This window comes from Melozone crissalis, unplaced genomic scaffold, assembly GCF_028551555.1.
Source record: "Melozone crissalis strain CALT ecotype California unplaced genomic scaffold, PUWL_Pcris_2 ptg000005l_1, whole genome shotgun sequence".
In the NCBI taxonomy this organism is placed as follows: domain Eukaryota; kingdom Metazoa; phylum Chordata; class Aves; order Passeriformes; family Passerellidae; genus Melozone; species Melozone crissalis.
Window position 1 is genome coordinate 33,348,963 of NW_026535783.1, and position 12,134 is coordinate 33,361,096.

At 42.5% G+C, this 12,134-nt stretch overlaps 1 protein-coding gene across 3 annotated transcripts in view; it reads left to right on the forward strand.

The window, feature by feature from the left end:
- The first annotated feature begins 5,744 nt into the window (after positions 1 to 5,744).
- Positions 5,745 to 12,134, forward strand: part of MFSD14B (major facilitator superfamily domain containing 14B) — a 46,524-nt gene continuing 40,134 nt past the window's right edge. For 2 of the 3 annotated variants that reach the window (XM_054286563.1, XM_054286558.1), the window contains exon 1: positions 5,745 to 5,976. In XM_054286563.1, coding sequence (XP_054142538.1) covers positions 5,785 to 5,976 — 192 coding nt within the window. In that variant the 5' untranslated portion in view covers positions 5,745 to 5,784. The remainder of the gene's footprint in view (positions 5,977 to 12,134) is intronic. The other variant, XM_054286572.1, reaches the window with a different exon arrangement.

Consider the following 12,134-nt stretch of genomic DNA (forward strand, 5'->3'; position numbering starts at 1 on the left):
TTCAAGTGGAGAATATTTGATCCGAATCTGCTTTTAACCTCACTAAAACAACTGCAGTGAATCCAATCACAGTGCAACTTTATGTCTGCCGAAGCCAGGCACATAGCTCTCAATGAATGCCAAAAGAATTGGACTTGCTTAGTTACAGGCCATACTCAGCATCTTCAACTTGGCTATGACCACAGTTGCACTGTGTACCTCAAACAAGCATGAAAATCTTTGAGAGAGAAAAGCTTATTTTACATGGGCTCTAATTTCCATTAATCACAGGTAAATCAGCTTTCCTATCCTTCTTCAAAGAGTGCAAGGTCTGTAGATTTCTATTTCCTGTCTTCTCACTTAGGAGGCTACATATATGTTAAATTTTTTTCTGAAACCAAAGCCATTCAATGCCTAAAACTAATGATATTAATGATTAATATATGTAAGAATGGAGGATTTCATTACAAAAACTCCAACCTTTTTAAAAGGTGCTCCAAATAAGTTTGGTAAAACTCCTCCATAAAGTAAGATGGCAGCAGCCAATTTGCACAGCTGCTGCACTCTACTGCAAAAGGTCATGTTCACCTTGATCCTCTGTACTTCTAAAAGTAGCTGGCAGCATGATATCCTATTTGAGATTATCTCTCATACTGTGAAAATGACAAATACAGAACTTTGGTGGTTTTGATGGATTGGGTGCTGTTATCAGACACTGTGTCTGGGATTTAGTGCCGCTGAACACCTGCACTGGGAGTGGCTGCTGGGGTCAGCTGCCAGGGCTCTGTAATGCCCAGAGACCACTGTGATGCTCTAGGGCCTTGACCTGGCTTGTCACATTGAAGGAACCCAGAGCCCTTGGATGTCCCCTCTCGGGAGAGCAGTTCCTTCAGCAGACAGCGTCTTTCCTGGATGCCCCTGGCAGGTCTGTGGCCATGCATGCCAAAGACATAATGGAGATCCTTTTGGAAACAAGAACACCAGTTTCCAGCCTCCCAGAGGATCGCCCAGCCTGCAGATGAAGGCTCTGCAGAGGAGCAGCTGGGCCTGGCCCAGGCAGAGGGCTCAGTGGAGCAAAGTTACCCTGCAGTGGCAGCAGGACAGTCTGGAGAATGAGCTACTGCAGCAGGAGGGTGAGGACAGCCTGCCTCCCTGACACAGTCTTGGTAGCTCAAAGACAGACCCAGGCAGGTGAGTGCCAAGGACAAGATGGGATGGGAAAGGATAATGAGCCTTTCAATTCCTGGGGCCAGTTGCAGTGCCCTGTGGCTGCAGTCCCATCATCTCCTGTCTCAGAGGCCACCACTGCCAGGTCCCCAGCACACATTTGCTGGCGGGAGCTAGGCAAACCATACAAATCATGGAATCACAAAATAGTTGGAAATGACCTATGGAGGTGAACTAGTCCAACTGCCCTGCAAAGGCAGGGCCACCTAGAGAAAGTTACGGAGGAATGTATACAGGTGGATTTGGAATGTCTCCTGAGAGGGAGACTCTATGACCTCTCTGGGCAGCCTATTACAAGTGCTCTTCCAGCCTCAATGTAAAGAACATCAGGAAGAACTCTTGGAGAATTCCTCCCTCTTTTGATTCCCATCCACCTGGTGAATATATTTCTTGACCTTCGGCAGCTGGAGCTGATGGGCCTGGAGGGGACAGAGACCATCCAGAGCATGCAGAAGGTGCTGGAGCAGGTTGAAGCCCATGTCTCTAAGTGAGCCAGGGACCTTGGCTGAGGAGGAGGATTTAGAATGCAATATTGACAAAGAGCTGTCCTATGAGAGGTCTGAAGAGAACCAAGAATGTCCAGTGCCCTTGAAGAGGTGGAAAGACTACAGCAAAAGCCAGGTGTCCTGAGACGTGTTGGAAGACCACAGTGGCCAGGACGTGCTTCAACATGAAGATGACGAGGGCACAGAAGACTTAGGAGAGAGTTAAAAGTGCTGCAGAATGCAAGGGCAACCCCAGTTCTTGTTAGAAGATTCTTTGTGGTGAAATGCCACTGAATAACTGGTGTTTGTAAATACACTCATGTAGGGTTTATTTCAGAATGTGAGAAACGATATTCACTTTTAAAATTTCAAAGATTTATTAAACCCTAACACCACATGATCAGCAGCCATGTGCTCATCGACAAAATTAATCCTCTGCTTTTTAATACCCTTGGTCCCTCCCAAAGTCTTGTCAGTCAACTCTTTCTCTGCCATCCATTGGTGGAGATCACTTTCTTACAACTTGACTGGAGGTCAGGTGTTGGCATGCTGTGCCTCCTAGTAACAAGCTCTCCCTCTCCTAAATGCCCTGATTAGTGACAACACAAGGTGGGAAGGGAAAGAAGACTGTGGGGAGAACATAAACAAATAACACTACTATACATCTGTACAATTTTTTTTAACATACACATAATATTAATCTCTTAATTGTGAGAGCAAACCATCTCATTACCCATTTATAACATAGAGCAATTTGGTCTATGTTATAAAGGAAAGGAAAGGAAAACAGCTACGTAGCAGTTTTGGTTAGTATTACCTGTAGTAATATAACAACAAGGAAGCATTGCAACATGAAAATGTGACATCACCCAAGGACATGCACAAGGGAAAAGAAAGAGAAAGCACAAGAGTGTGAAGCTCTCACCGCCCATAGGCCCTTCACCACGACTTGGTTGCTGAGCAATCTCAGTGAAAGTGGTGGTTGCAGAACTGATCTGTTGGATGCTGGGAGAAGTACCAAAAAACCGGTAGGGAAAAATCCCCAGGAAAATCTGCTGAACACAAAATCTATTTGGTTTATAGTCAGGTTCAGGTGGGATGTCCAGGTGCCCAGGTGCCTGCCTCTGGGGCAGGGAGCTTCATGTCATTTTGTGGATCACTGGACACTTTGGGTGCCCTTGACCCCTTCAGAGAAAACACAGTTGCCCAAGACAACATGGGTGTCCTTGCCAGGGCAGTTGAGCCAATTATGGCCCATTAGCCATATGAGCCTTAGGCCACATATGAATGTCCCTGGTACTTGGGGAGGTGTGAGTGGGGGTGGTGAGAGAGTAAGGAGGGGAGGGAAAAGTAAGGGGAAAGGCAAGGGGCATGAGAGGGATGGTGGTTTGTGCAAGGGAGGACAACTTAGCATGAGAAGAGGCCCCATCCCTGGCAGGATTATTTCCTATCTCACTCACAACCTCTCAGTCACTCTCTGTCTTACCCCATCAGAGGTTAGCTACTACACAGTCAAAAGCTCAACTTTTCCATCTTCAAGCTGGTCTTCAACAAAGCTCCCAGGTTTCCACAAATGGGGAATGTTTTGAGTCATTACCCAGTGGCCTCAATTCAGTTCTGTCTCCCACAGAGAGGCAGTAGCAACCCTGAGAGCCTATCCCTGCTGTGGATGGTCACAAGGACACAGAGGATGACCCAGCCACATCCAGGAGTTGAGCATTGCCCCAGCAAGGGGAGGCCTGGCCCAGCCGTCCCACAGAGCAGCATCCAGCTCAGGCCAGCAGCACCGTGCATTCCAACGCTGGCTATGCACCATATCTACCACTCCTTGGGCAGAGCCCTCAGTGCCATCCAGCCCCTCGGAGTTAAGGCCTTGCTGCCATGACAGCAGCAGTGCTCCCTGTTCAGGAGGGCACTCGGGGCTGTGTGCAGGGTGTTTGTTGGCACCTAAGGTCCACGAGAGCAGCAGTGCCTGGCTGCCAGCTCTGTGCCAAAGCCTGGAGATGACTGCTCCGAGCACCAGCAGTGCCAGTAGGAGAGAGCAGCACAGGGCGGCATGGCATGGATGAATGCAGGGACAGCATCTCAGGCATCCAGCCATCCCAAGGGCATCCTCCTTGAGATACTCTTGGCCATGATTTATTGAGATCAACATATGATTCACCTTCAGACAATGTTGTTAATCTGGGACTTCATTCTTCGGTTTAGAAATACTTTGTTCAAACAGTGTTGCAGGTGTTTCACGCTTCACAAAACCTCACTAAACTATGTAAAAAAACCCCATTAGATCTGGTTCATATTTTTTCTTCAATAAAACAGGCAATTTAACTACATTAACTCCAAAAAATTGATTAAAATACAAAAAACTTGCAGGTGCCTAAGCTGAGATAAAGTACAGTTTTAAATTTCAGAGAATATGTTTTATTTTCTCTTAGCAAGCAACTAACTACTGCCAGATAGAAGAATTATCTCAGAAAACTACCTATGCAGTTTCTAGTATCTTTTTGAAGTAGAAGTAGACTTAGAAGTCTACAAACCCAATGACTACGCAGAATTCTTTTCACCGGGATGATCTGTCTTCACTTACCGACACTTTCAGCTGACATTTCAACAGTCACTCATGTTCATTGTATTTCTACAATGTATTTCTACTTTATAGTTTTAATTAATCTGAATAGCATTCTCTAATAACCTCTATGTCTTTGTTATTAATGACCCCTCCAGTTACCTTAAAATATTGCTAAGAATACTCTAAAAAGCATAGAGCACAGAACTGGGAGGAACTGTACTAGTAACATCTCTTCATAAACTCAGTATTTATTCTTTGCCTTGTTTCCACTTATTTGGATAACCAGCTCCTAATAAGGATTACATATGTAGCTCAGCATGTGAACAAAACTGTTCTAACTTTAAATTCTGAATGCAATAAGGACATAAAGTAGTTGACGGGTCAGTTGAGCCCAGATCAAAAGTCATTACAGCTGATAATTTAATAATGGTTTGTATATAAAGTGGAATAAATAAATACTTATATATGTAAATATTTTAATGGTAAAATTTTAAAAATACAATTATGAATTTAAGTAATATATTTTACATGAACCTTACATGGTAGACAGGTTTCTTCCTGATACATCAACTTATAAATTCATACCTTTCTGACTGAGGAATCTGAATTTAAAAGGTTCTCATCCCTTGGAAGCCTCAATACAAAAACCAAAAACCAACCAACAACAAAAACCAACACTGAAAACTGTACAGGGAAAAATCCCTTGCCTTTCAAGCCAGTAGAAAAATGGTTAAGTCTTGAAAAGAGCAAAAATATTGTTATATTTTATGGTGACTATTTTTGAAGAAATGAAAAGTTTTGTAAGAGCTTCTAAGCTACTAAAAAAAAAAGTGGAAAGCAAGCATCAAATTCTACACACAGTTGGCTTGGGCTGGCAAGGAAATGTAAAGAAAATATGTTGATTTACTAATCCCTGTATAATAACAAAAATAATTTCGTGCATCCATTTAGTTCACAGTTACCTGTCACTGGCTGAGGGAGCTGGAGGTGTTTAGCCTGGAGGAAAGGAGGCTCAGGGGTGACCTTATCACTCTCCATAACCACCTGGAAGGAGCGTGTAGCCACGTGGGGACTGACCTCTTTCCCCCAGCAGCCAGTGACAGGTCAAGAGGACACGGGCTTAAGCTATGGGACATTTAGGCTGGACATTAGGAAGAATTCTTCACAGAAACGGGTGACTGGACCTTGGAATGGGCTGCCCAGGGAAGTGGTGGAATCACGGACCCTGAGGGGGTTTAAGGGAAGGCTGGATGTGGCACTCCAGTGCCATGGTCTAGGTGGCAGGGTGGAGGCCGGTCGTGGCTCGGCCTCAGATGGCCTCGGGAACCCCTTCCCGCCCCGCCCACCCGGATTCCCGGGGGGAAGCTGGCTGCCGCGCGCGCCGCCGTTCGAATCCGCCTCAGGGGCGGGGGCGGTTCGGCGCGAGGGGCGGGGCGCGCGGTCACGTGAGCCCGGCGGAGGCGGCCGCTGCAGCCGCCGCCGGCCCGGCCCGGCCGCTCCGGGAGGGGCCATGGTGGGAGCGACATGAGCCCCGAGCCGGAGCCGGAGCCGCCGCCAGCCCGGGACCGGGCGGCAAAGAAGAAGAAGAAGGAGGAGGAGCCGCCACCGGCGTCGTCGTCGCAGCTGCCGTCGTGGGAGGGCGGCGACGGCGCCAGGTGGGGCGGCTGCATCATGCTGGGCAAGAGGGTCGGCCTGACGGCGGGCGGCGGTGGCGCGGTGAGTGCACGGTGGGAGCTGGGGCTCCGCCGCGGTGGCGGGGGCTGCGGCTGCGGCTGCGTGCGGTTCCTGCCGGCGCTGAGCGCGGCCGTGCGTTACGGGCTGGGCCGGGCGGCCCGTGGGTATCAGCGCCCGGCCCGGCCGTGAGGGACAGCTCCCCTTCAGCTGCCTGCCGAGGTGTTTCCTGGAGCGTCCCGCCTCTGGATGCCTTATGGAAGTTGAGGTGCGGCGGGTTCTTTGAGTCGGCCCTGCCCGACCCTGAGAGCCTCGCTACATTCTTTAGGAGTTTTATCCCGGACGGAGTAACCTGCGTAACAGCACCTGTGAGGAGATGGCTGTAAATAAGTTTTCTCTTAAAATGTATGAATCCGAGGTGCCAGGAAGGTAAAGCTTAAGTTTTCCTTAAGAGCTCTTGGAGGTGCTCCGTATTGAACCTTACCCACGGGGTTACCGTATGCAGTTTCTGTAGGTGGCTGTGCTTTCTGTTTCGTCTCTTCACACTGAGCGCTGAGATCTTGTGCGACGAGAGGAGCTGGGAGGGAGTGAGTGATCCGTGCCCTCGATGCAAAGTTGCGTTTGTACGTGTGGTAGCCGTGCCTAATTGCTTTCTGAAGAAAAAGGCTTAAGCCTTTCTCTAAGTACGTCAGTGTGCTCACAAGGTGCCTTAAAACCAGCTCAGAGGTCACATCCCTTGAGCTTTCTGCAGTAGATGACAGGTGACTTGTTTCAGGCAGGATGGAACTGGCTGAGGCGATAGAACTCATCCTGTCTCGTTGGAGTTAACCCAGCGGTCAAAATGGAGTAGAAGAACCCAGGGGAAGGCGCAAAGTAATAAAACAGGTGATTCTGGCGAACAGTTTTTAAAAGGGCACCGGTGCAAAACAAGGCAATGCCTTACCATGGTGAATCTTTTTCAGGAAATTGAAATCACGTACCTTTTTTTTTTTTGCATCTGAATTGCAAGCTGTTAATAACTTTTCTTGAGGTATATTTATGTTCATGTGTATCTGAATAATTAGGTATTAGTTTGCTTACAAAGTTGGGTATGCTGAAAGCTTTGCATATGCCAAAAGTTATAAAACAGTGTTAGGTTTGTGTCAGGGATGTCAGGGAGTCAGCATCTCCTTTGTGTGTTACCTGTCCTCCCACAGATAAGCATCTGTGCTGTCAGAGAGAAGATAGTGGGCTGTTTTATGTGAAGGTGAAGAAGTATTTTTAGCTGTTATATTTAGTACATTAACAGTGTAGCATTAATGTGATATTGTAGTTACAGCTGAAGATGATTAAAAAAAAATCTTGAAACCATCTGTTTGATACGCATACATTCTTTCTGCCTTACTTGTATTTGATGAAGTGCTTAAGGTGCTTTTAGTAGATGATTAATGAAGATGTAGAAAAATGTTCTGTGGAATTCATTAGTAAAGTAATCTCTTTTATGTAAGTTAATTCCAAAATGATAGCTTCACACTTCTTATGGTGTACCACTTCTGTATTTGAGTCTTTCAGTTGTCTTTTAGAAATGATTATGCCCTTCAAAAAGCAGGTTGGACTCTTCAAGAAGTGCAGCTGGTGTCTGCTGTATGGTAGAATTGCAGTTCAGATTTGTGTCATTAAAAAGTCTTGTGTATATGGAATCTGAAGTTAGACTACACAACTATCTCTGTAAGAGTTTTGAAAAGTTAATGTTTTAGTTAAGAAACAGAAAGTTTTAGTTTTATTAGCTCAGAAGATGTGGTGAAAGAAACAGAGGATTGATCTAACTATATAGAAGAAAAATAGTTGAATTTTTTGATGTATGAACAGAGGCTAGAAAATGGAAGGTACAGGTAGGGAAATTTAAAAAGAAATGAAAGAAGTGATTTTTTTTTCCCCTAATTTTGAAAAGTAAAACTCAAATGGAAATGAAATCTATAACTGACGAAGGCACTAACCCATTTTTTAATTAATGGATAGATCTGATAAAGTTGGAGTAAGTGTTAAAAAATGCTTTTGAGTACTTAATATATGCTCTTCTGTAAGTTTGAAAATTTAGGTTCAAAATGACATAAATTCTTAATTTTGTAAAGTGATCTGAGGTTTGGTTTTCTGAGTGTGTTTTTTGTTCCATCCCTCTTAATTGTGCCCTTGGAAGTGGAATTTGTGGTCCTGTAAAGCATCTCATCTGAGACAGACCGCACGGTGCTCTAGCCTTATCTCAGTAGTGCAGTTATATCATGTTAGGGTCTGCATCTGCTCCTGACTGAACAGTCTGTTTTGTAATTGCAGTTCCTGCACCTCCCTGTGATTCTCACATGGTTGTCATATTGCTACAACTCTCTCTGCCTAGACTTTATTGAAAGAGTGTATTCACAGTAAAGTATGAGGGGTTGGGTCATGGCTTTAGATGTAGGTGCAGAGATGTGCTTGATTTCAGTGGGAGTGCATCCCAGGCGTTTGGAATAGGAAGCTTGCTGCTTGGACTGCTGCTGAAGAAATAAATCCAGAAGTGAATTTTTTGTGAGCTGCTTCTTTGGTCTCTGAAGAATGTCTTAATTTTGCAGTTTTATTTTTACTCTTTTTTCGTATCAGATTAGTAAGACAAAGTGGAAGAGTATGACCAAGTCTGTCAGATTGTGCAAGTTTTTCTCCTTTTATGTCTTCATCTTGGGTGTAAGAAGCTTCTGGTTTTGGATGTAGCTGTAACTAACCTCACCTTGCTGAGTGCATTGGCTTCACTGAATTGAAGAGCTGAAATAAAGATGCTGAACAAATGACTTATGAATTGAGTTACTACCTAAAAATTAATAATAGTTAAACAACAGTATGTTTAACTAAATTCCAATGGAATTAAATATTTTTTCTTGGCTGTATTACCATGACTTCAGTGAGCCTCAGAAATTTAAGTAAATGATGCCATGCGACATTTTGTTATCTCTTGTGCAATCTTGTTATATATGAATTATGAATGCTGGTAGTATAAAGCTTAGCACGGCATTCAGAATAATTGCACTGCACACTTCATTTCTGGGCAACCTATTGCCGGTAAGATGTCACACTAAGGAAACTTTTCAGCAAAATAGTGTCACACTGTCTAAATAAAGTGCTTTTGTGGGAGAAATCCTAAATAGAGTATGAAATTAAAAGCCACACATCTGTACCTCTTTGAGAATTAATCAGATGTTAGTTTCATGTTCTTGGACACTGCAAAATGTCACAACTATTATGAAGCCCAAGACCTTTATATATTTTGGAAAGATAACATAAACATTCTGAACTGTACATCTCGGAATTTTGCCAGCCTTTATTATTTAAATTTTATATTGCTTTACACAGTGAAGCACAACTATATGTGCCCAAATAATTATATATTCTTGCCCTTAGTGTTAGCAGTTTTCTTTTTTATACTGCATAAAAAATACAGCACAGTAAAACTAAGGCATCATGATTTAATATCATGAGACTTTACTGAAACAGGTCTGAACTCAGTAAGCTGGTTTCTTAAATTTCTTGCTTGTAGAATTTAAATTATATTTCTGGTGGTAAAAACATAGTTTTTAGTAGTTCATTTGTGAGTTTGTGTGTTAAGTCCTTTGTGGAGCACTGTTTTCTCCCACACAGGTTATTTTTTACTGTTAAATCTGAATGATTAGAGATGAACGATATTACATTCTCAAGATTGCCAGTGTAATTCTGAATCTTCCCATCCTGTCAGATTGACATAAAGTCTGAACTGTTACCAGGAATGTTTAGCTGTTCTGTTTAAAAACAAATCATTCTGGTTTATATTTTTGCTGAGAGGGCGCTTCTGCTGTTACAAGTCTACTGTTAATGATGCTCTGGATTCTATCAGTTTGGATGTTGTTGCATTCCAAGAAAAGCACTGTAGGCGAGATCAGTAAAAACTTAAATTATCAAGTCATAGTTATATAATTAGTCATAAAGATCCTAACCTCGCTTGCTGCACAAGGACTTTGAGTAACTATCTGCACTGTGGAGAAGCATGTGTGTTAACTAAGCAGCCAGGGCTTTTTAGAGGAATTTCTCAGTATTGTACATATTTCTAAGTTTTACAAAGAAAACGTAAACAGATAAATTGGCTTCCAACTTGCTGTAGTGTAATATGCTAGTTATATGTTACTTCTGTATGAAGTATTTTAATGAAGCAATGAGGCACTGTCTAGAGTGGAGCTTTCAGAATGTGGCAGGATGTATGGCAGTTGTTTTCTTGGGTGATCTTCCTACCTCAGTGGCTTCAGCAGTGAAGACTGAACCAGAAATGATCTTCATGCTTTACGTGCCTTAAAATATTCCCGCTTCTAAACTTGTCCAGTCTAAACTGAAACAGGAATGTGTTCCCAGCAGGAAATACAGTATGGCATGACATTTTAGACCTTAAGAATAGATTGTGTAAAGTGCCACTTATTTTCTTGTATTTTAGTGTAGGGAGATGGTGGCAAATTTTTTTAACACCCTTTGTATCATGTCGGTCCCAGTTCAATGAATCACATTTAACCTTTCTGCAAATATTTTTATTGCAGTTTGGAGGAAGCTGCTTCAGTATTCCACCATATCTTTGGTAGTGTTCCTTTTCTTTCTGTGGGCCTCTTGTGCTTCTGTAAAATAGATTATTCAACAATGAATATTGCTTAAAGCTTCTGAACGAAACAGTCATAGGATAAGAGGAGGATCTTTATATAGAGCTATTAAAAATGGTCAGAACATCAGAAGAGGAGGATTAGCTAGGCAGGCACGTCACATGTTAATGCAGTAATATAGTGATAATCTTTTTCCTAACAGAGGAAGTTCTTTTGAACATGTGTTAGTAAGCCACTTCTGAATGCTAGACTCATTTCTTTCATTGAATTCTTTTTTTCCAGGATCACATTCCTATGTTGTAATCATCTTATATGTGGAATTAAAATTGTTTCTTCTTGTTTGCATTGCTTAAAGTAATATACATTAATTTCCATCTGCCATTTAATTTGTTCGATACATTCCACAAACTTTTGTTGTTCTTTGCCATTGCCCTCATTGCCCTACAAAGTGCTCATTCCTCATTGCTCTTCCAAAGTGAATTGCTTTTTGTCAGTGAACTTCGTCACTTCACTCTCATCCTTTTTTACAGCTCACTTCTGAATGCGTTGAACAACGTAGGCACTAGGACAGAGCAGTAGGAGTCATCCGGTAATGTCACTGTGCTGTATGAACAGATTGCAGTTGGTTTATTTATATTTTTTTTTAAATTGTGCTGGGGTTTTTTTGTGCGTGTTTTGGAGTTTTTTGTGGATTGGAGGGTTTTTTTTGTTTGTTTGTTTGTTTGTTTTCCCTATGTGTGTGTGTTTGCTTTTCTTTTCTTTTTGATTCCCGCGGAAAGTTCGCTTGCTTTTAAGAGCCTTTGGTGAGTATCTTTGAGTGTGTTTACCGAATTTTTGGAAAGCTTATTGGTATGATCTGATCTGCCTTATCTATACGTGTGCTTTTGAGAACTCCAGGAACTTTTTAAGGCACAATTTCTCTTTGCAAAATCTTCACTGGCTTTTCCATTTTGAATGAATTGTTGTTCTGATACTCTAGACCTGTGCAATATGATGTAGCCTAGCTTTCTGTTAAGAAAGTCTGTTATGTTCTTCCAGTCCAGATACAGATCTGCTTATGGTGTTTGTTTTGCAACTGAAATACAAGTTTGGACGGTGTATAATCTGAATTAGTTATGATTTATATTGCAGCTCACAAGATATATCTAAAATGCTGTACAGGATTGGAAAGCACTTTCATTTGTGTTTTGTGTATTTTTGCATTGAATTTTTGCCAGCAAAAATTCCAGCAAGTAGAGCATTTCTGGTGAACAGTTGGAATTAAGGTGGATCCAAAATGCTTCTGTTTGAAAATTAAAGAAAAGAGTCACTAGAAAGTTTTCTGGGGATATTGCATGTTTGTCTCTATCTGGGTAACGTGTGATAGAAGGAGAATCCATCATGAAGTGAGATGGATTGGTGGCATAATACTTGTTCAAGAATAAGCTAAAATGATTAAATAGTCTTGTAGTGAGACATACCAGGAGAAGTTTGCATTTGAAATGGTTGTATTTTGGGGGAAACTAATGAAATAGTAATCAAGATAACTGTGTAAAGGGAATGAATTTTATAATTTGTCATGAACTTCAGAATCTAAATGATTGA